Source organism: Balaenoptera musculus, chromosome 13 (assembly GCF_009873245.2).
Source record: "Balaenoptera musculus isolate JJ_BM4_2016_0621 chromosome 13, mBalMus1.pri.v3, whole genome shotgun sequence".
NCBI classification, from domain to species: Eukaryota; Metazoa; Chordata; class Mammalia; order Artiodactyla; family Balaenopteridae; genus Balaenoptera; species Balaenoptera musculus.
The window spans coordinates 31014609-31038813 of record NC_045797.1 but is presented as its reverse complement, the minus strand read 5'-3'; the positions used below and the strand labels follow the sequence as shown (position 1 = coordinate 31038813).

The 24205-nt window shown below is 40.3% G+C and overlaps 1 protein-coding gene across 12 annotated transcripts in view; it reads right to left on the bottom strand.

The window, feature by feature from the left end:
* Nucleotides 1–4894: 4894 nt before the first annotated feature.
* AAK1 (AP2 associated kinase 1) overlaps nucleotides 4895–24205 on the bottom strand; it is a 167723-nt gene continuing 148412 nt past the window's right edge. For 3 of the 12 annotated variants that reach the window (XM_036873752.1, XM_036873753.1, XM_036873754.1), the window contains exons 19-22: nucleotides 24012–24113; nucleotides 22456–22566; nucleotides 20750–20860; nucleotides 18705–19514 (exon numbers count right to left, since the gene is read on the bottom strand). In XM_036873752.1, coding sequence (XP_036729647.1) covers nucleotides 19420–19514; nucleotides 20750–20860; nucleotides 22456–22566; nucleotides 24012–24113 — 419 coding nt within the window. In that variant the 3' untranslated portion in view covers nucleotides 18705–19419. Of the gene's footprint in view, nucleotides 10068–18704; nucleotides 19515–20749; nucleotides 20861–22455; nucleotides 22567–24011; nucleotides 24114–24205 lie in introns of those variants that run through there. The other 9 variants (XM_036873747.1, XM_036873749.1, XM_036873751.1 and 6 more) reach the window with 6 other exon arrangements.

Sequence of the window (24205 nt, the reverse complement as noted above, 5' to 3'; positions counted from 1 at the left end):
ATCAGCATGGGCTCATGGGTATTTACTTTATACTTTGTTGTAACCTAATACTATGTTATTTATTTCATGGCTTAAGTTGTTTCAGCTTTGAGCATTGGAAGTTCATTCAGGTTGGGTCTGTGTCCCTGTGATTTTTATTTATTTATTTATTTATTTATTTATTTATTTATTTATTTATTATTTTTAGCACTCCTTTACTTTCTGGCACTACAGATGCTCCTGGTTCATCTTGTATATTTCCTGCTCCAGCCCTAGAATCTGCAGCTTCTCCATGGAGCTCTGCTTCCATGGAGAAATTCCACTAGAGAATGGTATTTAGAAACGAAGATCTGGGCCCTGGGTGTACTTGCTGTCCATTTACTTTTCGTTTTGTTATTCCTTCGTCTTCATCTGCTCCCTCTCTACAGATTGTTTCTCCTTAGCTGCTGGCATACAGACATATTCAAGTGTTTCCCTCATTAATCCTTCTTTATCCACGTTCCCCACTGGCAAGCTCCCTAGCTCTCTCTTCATTTCTGTTCGAGCTCTTAGCATGGTCACATTTTATATGAATTTGAAAGTGCTATATGAAAGATGAGTAAAGTCTCAACTCGTGTGCAAAATATAAAATAAATACAAATATTAAAAACTGTCAGGTAAAGCACAATTTCAGGTGGGCTGAGGGAATTGTGATATTACCACATGTTGGTGCCCCTAAAGCTGGTGAATCAAACAGAAATAGCTAACATTGATTGAGCACTTAAAGTGGGCCATTTTCTAAGCACACCTCATAACAATCTATATCATGGGCATTTAATGTTATCCCCATTTTACAGATGAAGAAACTGAGTCCCTTAGAAGTTCAGTAATGTTTCAAGATTACACAGCTAGGATATGATGGACAAGGGATCAATTTCCTATTCAATGTATTTGCATTTTATTGTAATTATATTCATTGGAATCCAGCCTTTTCTATATACATTTTACAATGGAGATTTATTTATCAATTTTTAGTTCATTTCAAATTTTACCAACGGTTTCTACTACTGAGTTCTCTTGTGCCCACTATACCTACTAAATTCAAATTTCCCAAATCAAAATTTTGATTTAAAATGTCAAGATTTCAGTCTTCCATCAATTTTTTTAAATTTTTTAAAATTTTATTTATGGCTGTGTTGGGTCTTCGTTTCTGTGCGAGGGCTTTCTCTAGTTGTGGCAAGCGGGGGCCACTCCTCATCGAGCTGCGCGGGCCTCTCACTATTATCGCGGCCTCTCTTGTTGCGGAGCACAGGCTCCAGATGCGCAGGCTCAGTAATTGTGGCTCACGGGCCCAGTTGCTCTGCGGCATGTGGGATCTTCCCAGACCAGGGCTCGAACCCGTGTCCCCTGCATTGGCAGGCAGATTCTCAACCACTGCGCCACCAGGGAAGCCCCCATCAATTTTTGATGTGCAGTTTTAGCTGTTTTGAATTTTATTTGAATATTTCTACCAGTAATATTCGTTATAAACTGAAAAAAAGCCTGACAGTTTATATTTAATTTTTGATTACTCTAAGAGAAAATTGTGATTCATTCCTCTCAGATAACATAAGGTTTCTCTAAAGAGTGAAAAATAAAATATGTCCTTGGGGTCAAAAGGTCCTGCTCAAAAACAGGATGAGGCATGGGAGATCTGGTAGAACTACTAATTTCACAATATCTGACTTTAAGAATTCCACATGTAGCAATGGTGTTGGTCCCAAATCTCAGCACTGGAATACTGACTGGGCTGCCTTCTGAAGGGAATACTTGGAGTCCTTTGGGCCTCTGGGCTAAGCTTACATCAAAGCAGGTTGAAGAAGTACTTGGTCTCCTTCCTTGTAGGCTGACATACTTCAATATGAGGAAAGATAAACTCAAGGGAAAAAATACATGATGTAAGGGGAAAGATCTTTATCTTCAAATACAGAGAAACAGGTCTAAACCATTTGCTCTTGGCTTTTCCCTGGGTCTTGCTCTGGTTCCTTCCACTTGGTTCTCACCTAGGGGACAATACAAGGGCACCTCCTCCCTGGCTGGTCTCTTACCAACCAGTCTCAGGGCTGGCAAAAGTGAGTCATCAAAGGGTGTATGCAAAGAGAGACCACCCCAGGGGAGCTGCAGCTTCTAATTCTGGCTCTCCCTACAGTTAAGGCAGAGATAAGTCACCACAGGTAAGCTCTGTCCACCTCTGCAGAAGGCTCCTCCTGCATCTCAGTGGGAGTGATGCATCTGAAAGGGTTTCCCCCAGAACAGTCCGAGTCACCGATAAGGAAGACTACTTTTGGCTAATGATAACTTGAAATAGAAAAAACATAAGAACTTCACATTGTAGAACTAGGTAGGGCACATATTTAAAGATAGATAGATGAATCAGATCTTAAATAAATCTTCAGAAAAAGTAGGCAACTCTGGTTTTATTCATGCATCTTATACTAGAGCTCTTTGGATCCCTGGATCTTCTTTGAACACCATGTCTGTGAACTCAGCCCATTACCAATTCTCCCTGAATCACAGATGTCAAGCTCATTAAAGCTTCGTTATTTTCGCAGATTTGGAAAGGAAATAGGCAGGCAGGTTTTCCCCACAGTATGGATTTAAAAATTTTTAGGTATAATCCACTTCCACTCAAGATTTCTCTCTTTAGTTTCTTATGGTCTCTCTTTAGGGATGTTTTTTCTTTTTTGAAGACTGCATATTGATGCAGGTCACATTCAGATAACACATTTTAGAAGTTCACAGGAAACTTTACATTGCAGGGAGCTCTGTGATTTTCCCAGCTCAGTCCTTATGGCTCCATTATCTTGTATTACTTCATTTATGCCTCCAGAAACATCTAGATGAAAAGCAGGTCTCAGGAAATAACAATGCCAGCATTGGAAACCAACCAACCAACCAACCAACCAAGAGCTGCTCTTTGAAACTTAAAAATGTAGAGCTAGGCTTGGTACTAAGTGAAAGGTGCTTATGGAGTCCTTCAATCCTAGGACGATCTGACTTAAGAAATAATACAAAGTGTAAATCGTTTATTTTAATTAGGTCCATTTTAATAAAGTGTACAGGAGTTTACAACTCAAACAAGTATTCATAAAAACTATCAGATACATAAGATAGCTCACACAAAGGGTGCAATAACATAAACCCAAGAGTCTGCAAAAAAGAGGTATTGCAAAAACTGTTAAGATTAACTCTATGTTTTTTCCCTTTCTCATGTTCACAGACCTTGAGATTGTATGCACATATTGTTTCCTGAGGTCTGATGACCTCAACACTCCTTACAGCTGGGTCGACCTCCTCATTCAGTCAACTCAAAATATAGTCAGTAGAAGGAGTTCGTTCACCTCTTCTGCATGGAACAAGCATGGTCCTTGGCTTTTATTCCGTTCCTATCCCCTAACAAATGACGTTAAATATTCCCTCTTTCAAAGTAACATATTGCAGGCCTTGTAGTGTTCTGCTCACTACTGCCCTCCCAATACCACACATGAGAGTTTAGGTCAAACCCTACTGAGTTTTATCCTTGTGGATGAGAAGAGCATGCTTACTGTGGAAATGAGTCTAAGGCAATGGCTGCTTTCTCTCACCTTTGTCCAGTACAACTCCAGTTCTAACTCGGTAGGCTGACGGAACTGAATTTACTCATTTCAAATACCTACTGTCACCTCTTGGTATTCTTTGGATGCCTTCATTAGGAGGTCTTTAACACCATGGCAGAAAGCATGAGGATACACACACACACTCCAATCACACTCCTCAAACAGGAGTCTTTGGTTGACTCAGATACAACTGACTTGCCATTTCAGAGTGGGAAGGTGATATTGTCTTCTCTCACTCCCCAAATCTCACTTTAACTGACACTGGTAAAAAAACCACTTCTGTAATTCCTTACCAAAAGGAATCACATAGATCCCTCTAACATGTATATGTGGTTCTATTAAATGCAATGTAGATGACATTGACTTAATTTCAAGAAAAAAACATTGTTATTATAAACTCAAAACACTGTGTCACTCATATTGAGATTGCAGAGAAGTAACTCAGACTAAAGTTCTTATGGAATTACAAGTTATAGGAATACTGGACTAAGCCACCAGTGTGCTGGTTAACATTTAGCCTCTTTATTTTTGGCTTGTGGGATCTTAGTTCCCTGACCAGGGATCGAACCTGGGCCCACGGGAGTGAAAGCACAAAGTCTTAACCACTGGACCACCAGGGAATTTCCCCATTTAGCCATTTTTACAAGCTATTCTAGAGTCCCTTCAAACATAAACTTGCCCCTGCATTCTAGGGCACTCTGGGCCTGTGTTAGATCAAGGTAGAGAGCATGAGGTTTTGGGGCTGTGTCTTCAGAGTAAGGCTGGGCTTCTGCCGACCTTCCTTCATCCTTTCTTCTAGGCCATAAGAAAAGGGGAAGGTGAGCCATTTCACTCTTATTTGGAATTATTCCAGTGTGGTGAGATTATCACAGGCTAGGCTAAAATTTAAGAAAAAACTGTTTACAGTAACAAGGGAGGCAAATAAAAATTAGCATGATCATTCATTCAGTCATACCTCTCACTCCCCACTTATTGGTATGATTATAATAGGGGAATGTCAAGTGAGGAAATGAACAAGGAAGGTGAGCCAGGAAGACTTGCAGGGGTAGAGAAAAAGCAGGAAAGACCTGTGTCTGGCAGTTTAAAGATGGGATCTGGGCATCACACTTGGGAGGCCTGTTTCCTAATAAAGGTCAAGGTGCAAATGAGGCTGGTAGGACCAGGAAGTCAGAGAGCAAGATGGCATCCTGGCAATCAAGACACTGCCAGTGTGGATTCCCACATCGAAGCTGAGCAGCTAGTTGTTTTCACAACCTAGCAAATTTATCTTGTAGCAAAAGAACACAGAAACAATTCCCAGCCAGATACTACTTTTTATTTTCAAGCATTTTGAGATCCTTCTTTAAGTGAACTTCACAAGTTTGCAAGTGTTCTGGTGGTTAAAACAAAAAAACCAACCAACAAACAAGTAGTCGACAGTCACTGGAAAAAGCAAGAATTTAAATTTACATGATTACATTTAAAATCTTCATGTTTACTCCAGAAGGCAGGATTGGAGGATTAGAACTCAGGGATGGCTGTGGGCATTTACAAGGAGCTCTTGCCTCCTTACAAGCTGTGGTCTTTTCAGAGGCTCTCCTATGTACCTTTCATCAGAATAATCTGGGTTCCAAATTTCTCATATAAAACTGTATCTGTGTGACCAGCAGCAATCCCGAACTTGACTGGCCTGTGTTCTCCAATTTCCATTCCAAATACACAGCAGAGAATAACATCTTTCTTTATTAAAGGGACCCAAGGGACTCCAATTTAGGTAGTATCCTTCCTGCTAAAGAGTGAGTTGGATCTCACCCTTCTCTAGTTTCCTATAATAAAATTTCCTATTTGATAGGATGCATACCTACTATATAACCTATGTTTTGACAACTTCCTTAGGGAAGCAAATACAGCACGATTGAATTTCTATTGTCAGAATCACTCTGGTGATTACACCTATTTTAAAGAAAACTGAAATCCGCTACTTTTTGAGTCAGCGAAATGTCCACCAAATAGTTGAAAACATTGATGTACATGTATTCTAAAACTTACTAAATAATGGGTCAATAAGATACTGGTATTTTTCTTGACAGTTCAGAAAGGTTGCCAGGTTAAACTCAGACCTAACATGGGCGTGTGAATACATATACACCAGTCCACACATATGAAATTTTCAACTCAACAATGAGTGGACCCAAAATGAAATGGAGTTTGTGACCTAGATTTCTTTGGGTCCTGCCCTGCAACTGCTTCAAGCGTCAAATTTTGTTCATTCCATTTTCCAATCTAACAAGGATTTGGAGCTAAAGGGTTATCTGTATGTGAACCCAAGAAACAGACATGCTAAATATTTTTCACCACACATAAGATAACTTCATTAATTCGATAGTGCCTGTTAGTCCGTTAATGTGGATTCTTTAAGAGTTCATCAGTGCATGCTGCGGGTCAATGCTTTATGTCTAAATGTACTCTGGCTCACTGTGCTCCACTGAAATGAAAGGTCACAGGTTCCTGCATTCCGTATATGTGTAAAGCAAGTAACACATAAAACAAACTAAAACAAGTAGTGCAGTATTTTGTTGACTATATGTTTTCTTTTTCTCCTTACTGTTAACCTAATGCAGTAGTTGTTGGAAACATGCATTCGCTACTGATTCAAAGCACCCTGAGCACTCCTGATTCCCTTAAAACGGAAAGTTTTCCAGATTTCCAGATTCAGGATGGACTCTGGCAAGAACATTTTATCTTTATTATTTTTTTATTTTTTGGCCACGCCATGCAGCATGCGGGATCTTAGTTCCCTGACCAGGGATCGAACCCATGCCCCCTGCACTGGGAGTGTGGAGTCCTAACCGCTGGACCGCCAGGGAAGTCCCAAGAACATTTTGTCTTTAAATGATGCATTTACCCTATATGATCCAAAGAAGATCAGCGCAGAGTTCACTAGTTATTAACTAATAATTCATGTAATCCGACAGTCCCAAAATTTTCATGCATCATTCACGAAGAACAACACAAAAGTAATTTGCATGTGTTTATATTCATTTCTTGTTCAAAAAAGGTATTTAGAGTCTCCACCCATCATAGGTCTTCAGTGAGAATAAAAAAGGATTACAAGCACAGCTTGACAAATGATTCAATTATGTAATAAAATTACCCCAAGATTTTATTGATTTTCACCTTGAGAACTAATATGATCAGGAGGGGAGTGATCAAATAACCAAAGAAAAGTCATTTTGCAGGGCTGTTACAGAGGTAATCCTGAATACCTCTGGATTAGAACGACCTTCTGCTTTAAGAGTTTCTGGGGTGAGAACTCTCCTTGAATATTCCCATCCTTTTCACTCCTGCACGTGAAGGCTTTAATTGATAATGGCAAGGGAAGAGTTTGGGGTGCTAAGTTCCACACCTGTTAGCCAAAACTATTCAACTGGAAAGATGATTCTACATCCACTGTTACACAGAAAATTCAGAAATGATCATTGGGAGAAAAGCCCAATGAACATTTAGCATCCGCAAAAGTGAAGGACCAGCACCGCTGAAACCTCAGTTGGAAAATCATTGCTAGGAGCCCTGATCCAGTGCCTATGATTTAAATTTATCTTTTAACCTGGACAGCTGAAATAGGTGGAGACTAAACTAGAAAAAGTCTTGAAAAGTATCTGTTCATATTTTACTGCCAAGATCCCTGAACTTCAAATTTAAAAGTATGACACTTAACTGCAGTTGAGTTTGGCATTCAGGCTTGATTCTTGGACAAATTTCCCATAATTCTTAAATCATTAATCTGGGTTGGTAAGCAACTCTCCCAACATCTCCAGCTAATGGAGAAATCACTAACATTTACTACAAGTCACAGGAAGCTTTCAAGGTGAAATAGGAAATTGAACATCTTCAGCAGAAATCTTCCCACTGAGACGTAAGTTTCATTTTAAGGCAGTAATAATAAAGGGTATGAAAACAGCCAAGAATAAGTCAGATCTTTCCAGAATTAGAAGACATTTCAAAAACACAAGTAAGGCACCTATCTGACCTACTTTAGCATCCAAAGGGACAGAGAATCGCAAGGTTTTCACGGCTGGCTGGTTCAGCTCTTTTCCTTCCTCCCAGACAAACTTATTTGCATGTCTCAGATTTCTATTTCCTCAAGAAGCAGTACACAAAGGTGGCAAGGATGTGGAAAAACAAACAAGCAAATCTAGTTTGTAGCCTAGTCTCATGATTAATTAATTTCATATTGACAGCATGGAGTGCTCAGACCTAAGGTTTTAAGTACTTTTTAAAATTACTTAGACCACAAACCCAGTGGTTGGAACTGTAACAATGTGCTCTTTTCTGTTGTTCTGAGGGGGAACTGTATAAGGATAATTAATTTTTCGAGGCTGTGTAAATGGAATTTGTTCATAGCAAATTCTAGAGGGAAAAAAAAATCTACTTAGAAACTTCAGTTCCAACAGGATTTTCCTGTACATTCCAATGATTTCAATTTTGCCAGGAGAAAAGAACTCAATAAAAACAGGGTTCAAGTCAGTTAGGTCAGGAGACCAATGCCAGCAAATGAGTGATTGTGGAGGCACGCGAGGTGGGACAGGATTTAGCTAAAGGAAGAATGTTTCCTGTGCACACAGACATGCACACACATAGCTGTGTGCTCACACGAATTTTTAAAGTGTGCACATGGGGAAGGCTCAAGACTATTAAACACGAGCATAGGTATCTGTTTGCATTTCTACAAAGGAAAGGATCTGACACACGTCACACACCCACCTACACTCGTGCACGAGGACCAGTGTGGCTTGCACAGACTCAGATCCAGAGAATCCTTCTAGAGCTGCTGGCTTCACAGGAATGATCAGTATCTGCGGGATTACACTTCCTTTTGATGTGCAGAATTTTTATCTTGTTTTCTTTCCTGAAATATACCCTTTTCAAGAGTATGAAACCAAGTCCGGGAGGAACTCATCTTGATTCCTCGATAGACATGACTCAGAACAGGAACTACAGGAGTCAAACTAGCAATAACATGGCCCCTTTGGGAAGTTATTTCTGGATTTACCGGGAAGTAGTTCTAGACTTAAACAGTTCCTAGGCAAACAACAAAAAGCAGAGCTCTGGGTGGAGGTGGAGATGGAAATGCCTGAAAGTCCAGAAATCAATATAAACAAAAGAATTGAGCATAACTTAAAGGAGTTTCAACTAAGTTATCACCTCGACTGAGTTTGCTGTCTGAAGAAGTCCTGCTGACTCGTGGAACTGAAAGATAATAATTGATATGTCAATATTTCTTCTTAGGAAGGCTCAGCTGGGAGTGATGTGGTGGGTATTAAGGGTGGGGTAGAGACAGAGGCCTAAGGCTCAGGTATGGCTCCTAAGGTTTCTGCTTGCCTGATTTCGAAGGAAAGGGTGCTAAAGCAAAAGGATCAGCAGCTGGCAGCTCCGTAGTCCTGGAGGAAAGGGATGTGATGGAAACAGAGCCAGCTATCGACTGCTTATTGGTTTGCGAAACAATTTTGTAGGCGGCGATGGGCTGGGCTTCTGGACTTGGCTCATCTTCCGGGCTATAGTGACGGGAATATTTGGATAAAGACTGGGGGCGGAATGGTTTGCCAGCCACGGGGCCTGAGACAGATTCTTTCTGGGGCTGAGGTCCTTTGTTTCTGTCATTAGGATGGGCCCCAGATTCCAGAGAGGTGCCCCTGGGAGAGACGCTGTCAAGATGGTCTGCTGCTTGTACAGAATGGGAGGGGTGGTTAGACGGTTGGGCAAAACCAGCCATGGAATACTGAGCTCGGACAGAGGGATGCACGGCTCGATCAAGGCCCGGGAGCAGAGGGATGTCATTGGTCTGACGGAGGAGACCGGGCTGCGCAGGAGACTCCGGGGAGGCGCTCTGGGCAACGGTTAACTCCTCCATGCTTTTCTTCTTCGTGAAAGGAGCTCTCAGGAACACGTCCGCCTCCTCTGGCTGGGAAGGAGCCACGCTGCCCTTGCAGACAAATGGGGCTTTGGTGAAAATGTCCACGTCATCAGCGGGAACCCTCGAGCTCCTGAAGGGGGCAGTGGCGAAAACATCTGGCTCACCGAGTCCATCAGCGGTTGGCTGCGTGAGGGCTCCGAACTGGTTCTTTCTTCCACCTTGCGCTGCCTTGGCTTGCTCAGGAGAGACTTCTGGCTGAGTGAAGGGAGTGGCTCCTCCCAGCTTCCCCTGCGGAGGCTTGCAGCTCTCATCCTCTTCTGACGACTCCAAGAGGAGAGGGCGAGACCCACTGCAGTCCAGCATGTCCCCCTCGAGGTCAGTCCCTTCCTCTTCACTGCTGTGGAACGAGCTGTTGCTGGAAGGGCCATCTCGGGCCAAGTAGTCATAGTCTAAACTGTTCTGAGTTTTCATGCCAGGTACTCTGGAGGGGTCTGGATACAGGGGAAGGCCTTTAAAACCCGTTGATTCTTTAAAGTGCTCTACAGTTATTACAGGATAGGGATTGGGCTCTCTCTGGATACCTAGAAAAGCACAAAATGCAGAATTAATGCACAGGTCCATTCAACTCTCCTTGGAACATTTAATGGTCAACCCGTGGCAGAAACATTGTGGAACCAAATAATAGATGTTGAAAATGGAAAAGGAAAAACAGAAAAAGAAAAGTCAGGCAAGGAAAGTGCACACAAATTGGAACACAACCAATCACGGTCTCACATTTCGGAACACGATAGGCACGATGTGCAGGAAAGGAGATGGAGATGTTAGGCACAAAGACATTCAGCGTGACTATGCAATGCTCCTACACACGGGGCCAGGCACTGACACCTGCTCTACCTGGTGCTGGCTCAGGATGGAATGAAAACAAACCCAGTCACTCATCTCCACATCTACCATGACAGTTCTGGCTGATGCAGAAATACTGTCTGGGGACAAACTCAAATCAGATCTGACATGTGGTCATCTGCTCCACACTGCCTGTAACTGAGGATGGAACCTCCCCCCACCGCCCCCCTGCCAAAGCAGGAGAACGTGGCTGCTTGATAAATGCAAAATTACTTAATGATTTACATCATATGCACTATTCAAAGAGCACAAGAGTGCCTCAAATATGAATACTGAAGGCACTTCCTAAGGGGAAGAGACATAATCAAAATCATATTAAATCAATCACCTTCAGCTAGAGTTGCCCTGGAATTTTGTTTTCAGTCTTCTAAGTTAGCAAAGATCTCCTCTGCTTAAATGAATCCATCATAAAGTTCTTTAAGCAGAAGGAGTAAAATGCACAGGTAATTACAGAAGTATTTGCAAACTCTAATAAACGAATCTATTTTTATCTAGGTAGAGGTGCCTCAGGGTGCTCTGGCTTTTAAAATCAAATAGACAATTATCAGAATGCAAGAGAGCTTACCTTCCAAGAAATATTAGCAGGTTAGAAGTATGTCATTGGGCACATGTTAGCAAGAGGGCAGGAAAAAGGCATATGTAACTAAGCAAGAAGAATCCAGAGAAAAGCGTGGTTGGGGGTAGAGATATCATGTCATCATGGGTTTCCCAACCCACCAGGGTAAGAAGTTATAGGTACCATGATTTGGACTCTTATAGATGACTCAGAACCTCTGTACAGAGGAAATTCAATCATCCCCTCCCCACGTTACCCTCTCCCCTTCTAAGCAAACCATTAGGTAGTAGAAATTTCTGCTAACAATTTTCCCCTGCTAAAGTTTCTGCTTGAATTAAGCACACAGAACACAGCAGAAGCGGCATCAAAATCAATTTATTGGGAAACCAGTTACTTAGAGGCATTACATTGTAAAGAGATGTAGAGAGAGATCTGAACATTTTAGAAGATACTGTACAAAAATACTATGTTTCTCTGAATCCTGTAACTTTTTAGCAGTGCTTCTTTTTAAACAGTTCTGACCTTAAGTATTGTTTTCAGAAACAAAAAAGGTGGGTTTCCCCCCCCCCCCCCGCCACCATTTTTATTTCTCTTTCTAGAACTCTGAATGTATTTGGTGAATTCCAAATTACAGAGTCTTTAAGTTAAATTCCGTACTGGTGCCAAATGGCTTTCTGAATAGTATCTGAAGAGGATAAATGTTTCCTTGCATTATAACTTTAGTATGTGCACCCATATGGTGATAGGAAAGCGTTAGTCAGGGGACAGGAAATAAACGGAACACCTTCTCCTTTGCAATATATGTGGAAAGACATAATTCTAATCTCTCAGGCAAGTATATTGATGTGAGATCTGTCACAGTGACTCCCAGATGATGATGTCTGGGGGGAAATTCAAATGAAATGGGGCAGAGAAGTTTTCCAAAATAAGATTTGCTGAGCAAAGTGGTATGAATGGCCCCCAAAACTCCTTGAACCACTTTCTAACACAGTATCAGTTGGACAGTTTTTAGTTCCCAAAACTAAGTCATGACTTCTCATCTTCCAAAACCACCCTAAAAGCTGATGTGGTTCTGTGGGAGAGCAAAATATCTCTTAGGAAAAAACTGGCAAATTTAGTCATGACCAACTCTGGCCACCACAGGAACCAATAATGAAAATGAGCACTAGTTTGACTGAAGCTAGTGTTCTGGGAAATTTAAATGGAATGTAGTCAAATGAAATTGTGTGCACAGACCTCCAAAAAGCAGCTACCTATAGAACGCAGGGCATCTTGGATGCCTGCAGTGTTAGATTACATTGTGAGAGCTGTAAAGTACCAAGTAGGGGTACCCATGTCCAGAGTCAGACAGGCTAGAAGGGCATTCCTAACCTATCTAAATTACTTATGTTAAAAAGTGAGTTCTTGGTCAAGTCAACTGTAAATCTGCCAACTCAAGAGCATATTCTATGACCTTCGTGATGAATAGGAAAAATCACACCTAAAATTGCGACAACTTTAAAAAATGTATATAGTCACAAAAATACTATAACATCAAGTTTGAAAGGAGAACTAGTCTCCAGTCCTTCAAAACAAGGCCAGACCTATTTCATCTCTCTCTTTGAACATGAATCTGCTCTATAGGATTGGAAAAGCACATTTAAAGGATTTTCCCTTGAAGGCAGATTTCTTAACCTTTCCATTCTTTTTAGAGGAGGTGCAGTATGACCAAGGCTGAGAGCAACCACCCTTTGTAACCCTCCAAGCCTGGCTTTCTGGAGAACAAAGACACGCAGTGGGTATGGGGCACGCAGACATCCACATTCCCTCAGGGAATTTTGGTGGTGGCAGCACAAGAAACAAAGCAGTCAAGAGAAGGACAGATTCTAAATAACTGTAAACAGAAGATAGTCATTAAATCTTGTTGGCAGTTAGAGGTTTTTTTTTTTTTTTTTGAATATGCGTGTGTTATTGTAGGGAGGGAAAGCATGTATTTTCAGGGTGAACAGTCCTTGTATATGAATATAGCCTTGTACTGTCAGAAAAACATGTTGGAAGCAGTCTGCCTACTAGCAATGAAAGATTTATACTAATTTAACCTCAGTGCCTTGGCCAAGTTCCTTTGGAAACCAATGGCATGCAGAGCAGATGCCCTGTGACCAGAAAACTCAATAAAGCTAGCCAGTTGTTCTTGGGGTAGGGGTGGGGAGTGATGGGGGGGCGGGTTTGGGCTTAAACCTGGGACCTGGCCTCACAGGGTCAGGGTCTCCCTTATCAAGCATAAGGGTCTTCCTTATCAGGAAGCTTAAGGTAGGGCATTTTGTTCTAATTTCTTCAAATTAAGTCATGTCTCTTTTCATTTTGCTTTAGCACATTAAATTAAGCAAGAAGTCAAAACACACTTCTTTTTCTTGCTCTGATGTAGGACTGTGTGCCAGGTTAAGGTTAAGCACACTTTTTGACACTTCCACTAGGGATAACTCCATTTTAGTCTATTTTGAGGCTCCAAATTAATGTCGATTTCAGTAAGAGCGTATATGCTTCAGAAAGAAGGAAAGGCATCCTCAAAAGTATTTGATGCTTTGGCAACTATCCTCACCAATTCCCTATTAATTTCCAAAGCAACCCAAAGTGCTGAATAATTTAGAATAGGTTTACCCTGGAAATTTTATCTGATGGACAGTGAGGGCCAGTGTTTCCTAAAAAAAAATGAAAATCTGAAGACTTAAATTTCAGGCTGGATATTCCTGAGTACAATATATCATGCGTGACCAGAATTTTACTTTCTCCCATACTATAAAGTGAAATAACAGTTATAGGGAGTGTCAAAGATATAATTCTTGCCAAAAACTTAAGGTGAAGTCTTGGAGTATTGGGAAACCTTCTCGTATAGTTAGCAAATAGAAAGCAAAATACCCTTTACAAGAACTTCAGAAATGTAGCACCAAATGAAATCCACACTCTCAGAGCTGAATCAGGGAATCAGGAGATGTACATCAAACTGATAATTTCCATGACCTTTTGCTTAGATAATAAAATTAAGCATTGGGTTCTACCATATGCTGTGGAGTTGCATTAAAGCCCACACCTGGAGAATAAGATATTTGATGGGGGACAACGCTGGCTAGAGATGCTGGGTCTCTCAAGCCAATGGAGCAATTAAACGAGAGAGATTTCCCCCTGGGCATAAAACTGCCGTTGCCAACAGAAAATGTTAAATTAAATTGGCCTGGGTACATTAAAGATTAAATTAGAGGAGGGTAGCTGCAAATCTGTGCTCCCATGGACCAGCTCCATGTCTGGTCATATCAAATGCAGGCTCACAGGGGTTTTACTCTCTATGACCGCAGATGAAGCCGGGGTAGCCATGACTCATTAAAATGTCCTCTGCACGTCTCTCATATGTGTCTGCACTTTCCTTGTGCACAGGTGCTTATGGTCACTCAACAATGTGTTTAAATCCTTTTTTGCAAAAGTGGGTTTTCAGATCAGGAAAAGAGCAGCTACTGTAAGTTATTTATAGCTCTGAACATCATGCTCCTGTTTGAACAGATAAAAGTCTTTATTTTCCTGTATGTTTACATAAGAAATTTGTTTACAGACTTGTTTTTTATACAATACTTGCGTAGCAAAGTTCAAATTTCACATTTTTCTGTATAAGATAGCTTCATGTACCTCTATTTGCTTTGTCTTCTTGGGAGGACAGGATAAAGGTCTGTGGTGAATACACATCCATGTGATGAGGGTGTGTGTGACAGGGCAGAGAATACTCCTAGGGCAAGACTACATCAGAGTGGGAACCAAGAAGGTATCTTCCATTCGAGCAACTACCACGCTGCTGCATAGATCAGCGTTGTCCAAAGAACCTTTCTCCCCCATCATAGTGAAAGGAAACCCAAGAGAAACAAAATAATATCTTGTTACAGATTATTTGAAATGGAGGCCATCTGGGATTCATTCTGACTCAAGAAATCCAAGCACATCCAACTCTACGAACATTACTAGTGGGGAAAAGGAAAAGGCTAACTTTGTGCTGGTAAAATTACAGTCTCTTGAGAGGAATAAAAGGTGGCTTTGTAATATCTGGAGTGTTTCGGTAAAGGTACCATGTTAAGTATCCATCTAATAGTTTCTCTGTTCTGCCTGGCAGCCTCTAATTTGCTTAATTCAGTACTTTGGGCAATCCTGTCATTTTTATCCCCAAACTCTAAGTTCATGGCTACAGAATCCTGAATCTTACAGACTGAGAAAGCTAAAGACTCCTGGAACTATAGACAAACATCGGCATGGGAGACCTTATTTTGGCCGAAGGTATCTACAATGTGCATCTGTTCAGCTGAATTCATATACCTCCATACCTCTGGGCTGAGGTCAACCCCAAAAGTCTCCTCCTTCCCCCAGCACTACTGAAGGCAGAACTGTTCCTGACCAGGGTGGTCGTGGGGAGAGGTGGTGTTGGTTTAAATCATTTATGTCAGGAGAGCCCGAAAAAAGGATTAGAAACAAAGCTAATATTTCATCTTGAGAAAAACAGGTTCTTTTCCTGGATTTGTTCCCCTATAATTATTAGCAATCCAAGTTCTATAATTCTAATTTGGGAAGAGCCAAGTCCAGTATCAAATGACACTGAACAAAGCGACAACCTCTTTCAGAGGTATTTTAAAACCCCTATCTTTCAATTTTCCAAACCATACTAAAGACAGGTGAAATCACACAAGTTCCCTTATTCAGAATATTAAGGAAATTAAGACTGATTGTTGTCACATGCCATTATAAGGTCCTCTCTGGGAATTTTCAGTGGCTTATTCATTCTTCTTACTATCTTCAGTAGTAACCACTCTTCAGCTTAGGCGAGTGATTTTGCTTTTTGGAAACATCTAAATGTTATTTAGAACCAAGAGTGGTGGGAAAAGATCGAGAAAGAGAGCATACTACTTTCAGATGCTGAAAGCGATACTAATTAGATAATACAACTGATTTTCTTATATTTTATTATCTTTCTTGATAGTATTGAATATTTCTAAGGAGAGAAGTTTCAAAAATAACATAAATGGTGGCAGCACCATTAGAATAAGTATTAGTTTCCCAAGTAAAACCAGATGCCTTTGAAGGGAACACTCAATTAGGTATCACAATTCTGATATGTCTGCTAAAGAAATCATTAATTATAATCATATTTAGAAGTGTCCATTTAAACCTTATCTCCCCTGAGGGCTGTGTTTTTAAAAACACTGGGGCTTGAATTTGGTGATCTAGTTATTTGAATGCTGTAAAGGGAAAAAAAATCCAATTTGTGATGTTTTCTGGTATAGGTACTACTTTTGCACAGTCGGAATATAAGCAAATCAGAAACATATGCTTACAGTATTTGTCCATTTTTAAATGGCAGATCCTCGATTATACAGTTTAAAAAAATTGAAATCTTCTGATACTGTTTTGTTGGAATAGGTAGATACGTGTGTGTAGTATTAAAAAAAAGGAAAATCTATGTCCAAAACTTTGTGATGATTTATGGGTCTCTTCAGATAACCAAGAGAGAGAGCAACCCGGGTTAGTGAAAGCCCATTGTAATTCTCTAAAACGTAAATACTGCTACAGTAATAGTCAGAGCTACAGAAGATAACTGAAGAACATCAGGATTATATAAATCCTTCATAGTCCTCCTAAAGCATCATAATAAATACTTAGAACCCTAGAATTCTATCACCTTAAAAACCGTCTAGTCCAAACCCATCATTGTCAGTAAGGAACAGCAGCTCTAAGAAGTGAAGCCCCTGCTGAAGGCCACTAGGCCAGCCACTGGCAAAGGTCAGCACAAGCTCCCAGGTGGCCTGTCCTGCCCGGGTCTCTTCTCCCACCACATGCTTTAGGTCCCACATCTGTGAAATGAAGTGGATGGACCAGAATAATCTCTAAGGTCCCTCTTGTAGCTCAGTCTACAGTTTCAAAGTTCTATCAATTATTAGCATACTATACTCATCTCAAATAAACCCTTTTAGCTCAAGGACGATGCTATAAACTAAAGGACGTTCCTTTTATCAAGTCACTCACGTGTCTTCTTTAGCAGAAAAATAGTTCTCTCCTTTGAAGCCCTACTCCTGAAGAATAAACTCCAGATAATTTCATGCCATTGTCCCCCTCAGGCTTCCTCCACCCAGTCTCTCTGGTTTCTAGTCTATTCATTTGCATTAACATTCTCCATTAAGCTTTATTGAGCCAAATGACTAGATAATATATCTCAATGTGATTACGGGTGATACATGAAAGGAACAATTTAGAGACACTTACCTAATTTCTAAACTGTACTCTTCGTGGTTTCAATTAAATTGAGAAACTAGATATTTCATTATATTTCTAACATGTATGTATGAAAAAAAATCAAACTGGAAAACATAGGCATAAAACATTATTCTTATTTAAAAATAAACATCTCTTTCATTAGTTTATATATTCTTTCTATGTCTGGGAAAAAGAATACCATTTTGATCTTCAGTAATATTCCTGTCCATAAAGGGGCAAACCAAGTCCCATTTTCACTGCTCTCCAATCATGGAGAGCTCTTCGAGGATATCTTTTTTAACCCTCAGCAGGAAGGTTGTGCCTCCCTCAATTTTGGAAATGACCCATTATCCTAATAGAGGCCTGTACTTAGTGTGTCTAGTTTCGGCTGGCACGGAAGTACTTAAAGTCAGAAGGAAGACTGAAAGGTTCCGACTTTTCCTCTGATACCTTTCAAAGGCTGTTCTCACATTGCTGGGGTCAGAGCTTGACCTCCAAGGTACAGGGTTTTGCAGGCGGTTGTTGCTGTTCAGCTTTCTTTTTTTCCCCTTCAAGAGCAAACGTGAAGAAGAAGAAACAAAAGTGCTAGACAGGGAAATGAGCAAATGGACCTGGAATTTTATTGGTACAAATCTGATCAACTAAGAGGTTCCCTTCTGACCATGAAAATGGCACTCAAGGAAGAGAACCAAATGGGGTTCTCTGGGCCTACCTCTTTCAAAAGGGCGGTTTTATAAAACTGCTTTGCATGTAAGGAAAAAAATATACTTCGGTGAGTAAGGACATATACAGAGGGTGACCATGAGTCATACTGTCACATCAGTGCAGGGGACTTTATTTATTTTATGAACAATATTCTAAGGTTAGTGAGAAACTATGGTTTGTTTTGTGTTTTTAAATCTAGGATGCCAAGGAAAACCAACTGAACATATTTCATTGGCTGCATCCTTCAATTCAAACATCAGAAAGAAAGTTAAGTAGCCAGAGTCAAATTGTGCCTAGTGTGTCAGCATACTTATTTCTGATTATCTGAAAATAAACAACATGCTTATTCTACAAAGACAGAGGACCTGCTGAAAGCTTATAGCAACACACAAGTCTACTCAAAATGATTCCATATGTTACACTGTAGGATTGCTGCGTAGTTAGTTATACAAGGGAAAGAGATCAAAACCCTGTACAGACACCTGATATCGGACTTGAAACGCCAAGTGGAAACAGAACTATTCAGCATCTTCATTTATACACAATTTACAATATTTGATTCAAAATAAAAATCACAAGAAAAATACATCTGTTTCTGCTACAATTCCTTCCCCTCCCCCATCCACCCCCCAGTGAAAAGTCTTCTAATAAAAGGTATCATATTACCACTACTGTCTGGTTTTGGTCTAATTCTGAGATTCCGGCTTGGGATAGTTAACACGAAAAGGAATGGCAATACTTGGAATTTATATAATGTACACATTTTATCCAAGGATCTCAAGTACTTGCAGTCATGTCTCCAGATCTGAGAAATCACGGTTCAATGGAAGCCAGAGTGCTGGACGAATGCTGGGCAGGTTGCATGGGGTGTGAAATCCCTTGGCTAAGTCTACGATCAAACAAGGTCAAAGTTGGTTGGCTAGAGCTGGGCTCAGTTTCTCTTTGCAAACATATACCATCAGTCAGTTTTACCCTCTCTTAAACCACACACCCATCTCCAGGTTACTACCTCGAGTTAAGACCAACTGAAGAAGCCATGTCCTCATGATAATGCAGCAGCATAAAAAGCAAAAACAGAGACGCACATTCACCAGCAACTGGCCAAAGGAGATGGGGTTGGGAGGATTGATTTGGGAGGCCATTCCTAGCAAGAATGAGACAAAGGTGTCAATTCACTAGTTTCAGTTACAGTTAAGCTTTTGGTGGAGTCGATTCCAGCAGAGGTGAAGCTCATGGCATCTAGCGTTTGATTTAAGATAATGCTATTGAAGAAGGGTAATGAGAAAACACAGCAAACTAACAGGGAGGAGCTGGCCAAGAGTATCTGGAGGGCCAAAGTGATTTTCTTTCCTTATCATCTCTATGGGAGAAGGCAAAGGGTAGTAGGAGATTCGGGCTAGAGGGCCCCTTATTTGCAGATTTAAAAAAAAAATCATTTTCTTTTAACTCTGTAATGAAAATGTATATTACGGTATGAAGGTTACAGAACTGCATCTGCTACTGGGTCACGGCTACAGGTCTATGAGCTGATCCACCAGCAGTAAAGACCTGGCTAGGTTGGGAAGACTGGACTCAGAGCTCCCACTGCTGTTTCTAGAGTGCCCACCTGGAAGTGGAGAGATAGGAATTCAGTACAAAACACAGAGGGTTAGGGTTTAGATGTGCAGAACAAGCAAAGGAGAAACAAAACAAAACAAAACACCCTAGAGAAACAACAATTTACATTTTGCAAACTCTTACACGTTAATTTTTAAACATATAAATTAGCGATCCACCACCTCCCACCAAACGTTCAAGCACTGTGTGCATACCCTACTGCAGGCAGGAGACCTTGCAAAGAGGATGCTATTTTCAAATGAATATCTATTTTGCCTGAGAACTGCTGGCTGTACACTAACTTCCTGATAACATCAACTCATTTCCCTGTAAAGTAAAAATCAGTAATTTTTGATTTGGGGAGGAATTACTTATTAAGACTACTGTAATAAAAACATGCTTTAAAAATATATAGATGGGGGTGGGATAGGGAGGGTGGGAGGGAGATGCAAGAGGGAGGGGATATGGGAATATATGTATAAGTATAGCTGATTCACTTTGTTATACAGCAGTAACTAAAACAACATTGTAAAGCAATTATACTCGAATAAAGATGTTAAAAAAAAACCAAAACAGCTTTGGGTTTCTGAGTGTAGAAAATAAATAAATAAATAGATAAATGTAAATAACACCTATATATATATGTGTGTATGTGTGTGTGTGTGTGTGTCTGTGTGTATATATATATATATATATATATATGGTCTTAGGGCAATTCAGTGTTTTATGGCATGGTCAAATGATTTTAATCCAACAAAGAAGAAATAGGATGCTCCACAAATGTCCAAAAGATGCAAATGATATCAAAGTACCATTGTTAATCTCTTTGGGAAGAATATTTATTACAGATTGTTCTAATCATGATAAGAAATGTCCTGTGTGTTGTTTTTTTGGTTTTTGTTTTATATATATCTTCAGGTTTCCATTGACTGAAGATCACTTTATTTTTAGCTTGATACTTTGTAAAAACCAGCTTTTAGTCAAACTATTACTTTTAGTCAAATATTACTTTTCTTCTCTCTAAATAAACACCATGTTCATGCTTTAAGATACCTATATTAGTACCTCTACCTATGTCTCCATCTATCTACACTGGTCCAGCCCACCATGATTGTTATTACCCCCAATTTCCTTCATTAAATGTTGATGCTTCCCCCCTGCCCCCCAGTTGTAGACTAGGTACATTACTATTTGGAAGAGAGCTGATGTCAAACTCTTCTCTTTTCCCCATCCTCTCTTTCTTACCTTGTGGGTTTTTGGTTATCAATACAGGAATAGGGTCAAACTCATCTTCTGCCACCTTGTCCGAGCCCTCAGGGACATCAAAACCTGAGATGAGATTACTATCTTCTGCAGCTTAATACAGAATGCAAGTACACAAGCAGAAACAACAGAGGTAGAGATTAGCAAATGAGAGAATACATAAGAGGCACACAGTTCCCAACTGTACAATCACTGTTGTTTTTAAAGATGAAAATGCTTATTTTCCTGAGTTGAAATAAAAGTAGTAAAGCTGGAAAACTTGGGGAAATAGAAAATAATGCTTCAGAGCTGGCCGTGTTAAGACTTTCATAAATGAGAAGGGAGAAGGGTTACAGGAAGAATTCTCCCTACCTTTATAAGGCCATTAAATGTAGTTATTGTGAGATATCTCTTCACCGTCAGTAATTCACAAAGGCACGGGATTTAGTCATTTATCTTCTTTATTGAGCAAACAGAGGCCAGACTAACAATATTCAGAAACACTCAAAAACCAAGGGCAGCGTGGAGATAATCAGTCACACTTTAAGAAGTAACCAGTGTATACAAGGCAAACAGAATACTTCTGAAAGAACTCACTGCCCGGTGATTGGGAAAAAAGACATTCAAACACTGATGCCCCAGTAATGTTGGGGCACAAGATCACATGCACTGAGAATTCAAGCTGAAGTTTACTAGAAGTTCTTCTCCATTCTACAAGCAAGTGCTAGCTGAGCACCTATTTTGCAAGTGATGTTTCTCTGTAATTACGCATTGCTGCTGACACACTCCTGTCAGACATAATTGGCTAAATAGGTAACTTCTCTCTACACGCTCTATAAAAACATAGTCATTTTAATGCTATTAACGGGTAAAAACGAAAACTCAGCTATTACCATTGCAAACCAAAGGCTAATTATTTTTTAGTCATCTCAGGGAGGCTTCCTTCCTAAATTTCCTTCAGAAAGGACTTACAAGCTGTTCCTTTAATATGTATTTTCTCCTTCCAGAAAACCACGTTCACTATCTAAGCCCAGAAAGTTTAGTGAATGCCTGCGTACAGTAAGCCAGGCATAGTGCCTGTCACTCTCACGAACTACTCACTGAATAGAACTCAATTCAAGCTACCTCTGTCCCTCAGAATTTCAAACCAGTATTAACCCAAGACTAAGAAATGGAAACAGTGGATTAGAAAGAGAAACCCAGTAATTAATCATGACTCAAAGGTTAACTAAAATTCAAAACTTTTACGAGTTCAATCTTTGAGGACTGACTTTTGAAGAATGATGCTTTTTTCTTTATTGTAGTAATCACTATCAAAAAACTTTAAATCTGATTTAATGAAACAGTTTTAAGTTCTAAGGCCAACAAGTATCTAATTATAGTCAGTTAGTGGAGAGTGAACTCAACCATCTCCCTGGGCTGACTACAAAGGTATGTAGCTCTGTCTTTAACAGAAAGCATGGAATATCTGCATTCCAGGTGACTGCCAGAAAGCAACATCTCCACAGTCTGTTGTCCCAGCCTTATTAAATATTCTTACTGAGAGGAACTTTAACACAGGGGCTAAGAGTACAAACTCAAGTTTTCCACTTAAGGAGGTGGTTAAAAAACTTCACTAGCAAAGACTTTTGTCAAGGAAAATTCTCAGGAGTTGCTCAGTTCTTCTCCTCTAGGGATACATGTGGGCCCAAGAAGAGGAAAGCATTTACCTTTATGGGCGGGAGCAGAGATCGCTATGGGGGCAAATTCTTCCAGAAGGTCAGTAGTAGGGTTAGAAAGCAGAGAGCAATCAATCAGGGAATCTTCCCCAGTGAGAGAATCTGAGTCCAGATTAACAGCATCCCAGGTCAGTGATGGCATTAAATGGCACACACAACAATATCACGAGGTTAGGTCTTAGCCTTTAAGTTACTGCATTTATTGGGTTGGCCAAAAAGTTCGTTCGGGTTTTCTGTAAGCGCATACAAAAACCCGAACGAACTTTTTGGCCAACCCAATACATTATACATACAAGCCAAGGCAGGATAAAGAAAACCAAAAGAAACCCGTTAAGCACTCTGGATTTTCATCTATAGAAACATGTATTTCTAAACGTCTCTTAACAGATATATGTAAATATGGAAGAATTTTTTTGCTCAGAGGTTGATGGTTAAGCAAGTAAATGGTTTGGATGCCAATAAAACTTTGGCAACTCAGTTCTCAGTAAATGCCATTTGGGAAAAAGGACTTTGTAACTAAAGAGTTTCACTTAAACTTTCCCTAAACATTCATTGAAAAAAGATGCTATAAGATGAGGTATCCAAGCTGACAAGAAGGGGGTTGTCCCTGGCTTATTATTAGCAGAATATGGCATGATTAGGCAGTACTTTTTTAGAACTCAACCCAATCCCCATTCAAAATAGAATGATCTTGTCTCCTATTAGTATTCTTTAAATTTGAATTGCTCCTTTGAACACATGATTTTGCTTTTAGTTAAGGAACAGAAGGAAGATTAAATTCAGAGTTCAAGTATTTCAACACATAAATTGTTTTCTGGGAGAGTTTTCTAGGAGAAAACAGCCAAGTAGGCACAAGGAAAAAGAACCATATTGTCTTCTGTGTCAATTTTTTTTTTAACCTGGATGAGTTTATTCTCGTATTTCCTAGACTTCTAATTGTTTCTGTTCCAAGTGAGCAAAGTGGACACTTTTATCAAGGTAATTATGGACTCAATAAAAATGAAGGTTATCAAATCTGTATTTAAGGAATTGTAGTTAAGGAATGGATCCAGGGAAGATTTCAACTTTGCCTACAATTTAATAGCAAATCACCTAGATGTGATTAAAGCTTTGTGCTGGGAATAGAATGTTAACATACATAACACGAGCCCCCATGGACATCACTGACATTGTTAGATCCGAAAGACTGCTCAGTACCCAGGAGGAGTTAAGGGCATCCTTACAACTCAGCAGAGTTCTTTAATTAAGGAAGTAGAGGGAACCCGCCACCAGTGACAAAAATCTTCAATAAAGACAGACTGAAACCAAAGAAAGCCCAGGGATCACTCTGCAAAGAACATGGCTCCAAAAAGGTACTCTACTCTCTAGTGAGGAAACACGTGGCTCAACATCTAGAGCTGGGGCTGTAATGAGGCAGAGCATCCATTCCAGGAGGAACTAACCAGCCTGTGAAATAAGCCCAGGACCATCTGCCGCAGGTGGAAAGCCTGACTCAGAGGGCTCCCCGAACTGACCAGTTCCTGCAGCCCCAGAGACTCCTGACTGACCTGTGCGGTTTGAGGTCACAGATTCCGTCTGAGATGGGAGGCGCTGGGCCGCCGGGGGCTCCAGTCCTGGTATCAGACTCTCAACAGCAACATCAGCTTTTTCTTTTGTAACAGAGCATTAAGAGAGGAGAGGAAAGGGTAAGGGAAAGGTAATCAGAAGGTTCCTTGGATGATTCTGTGAAGGCTTTCTTCTG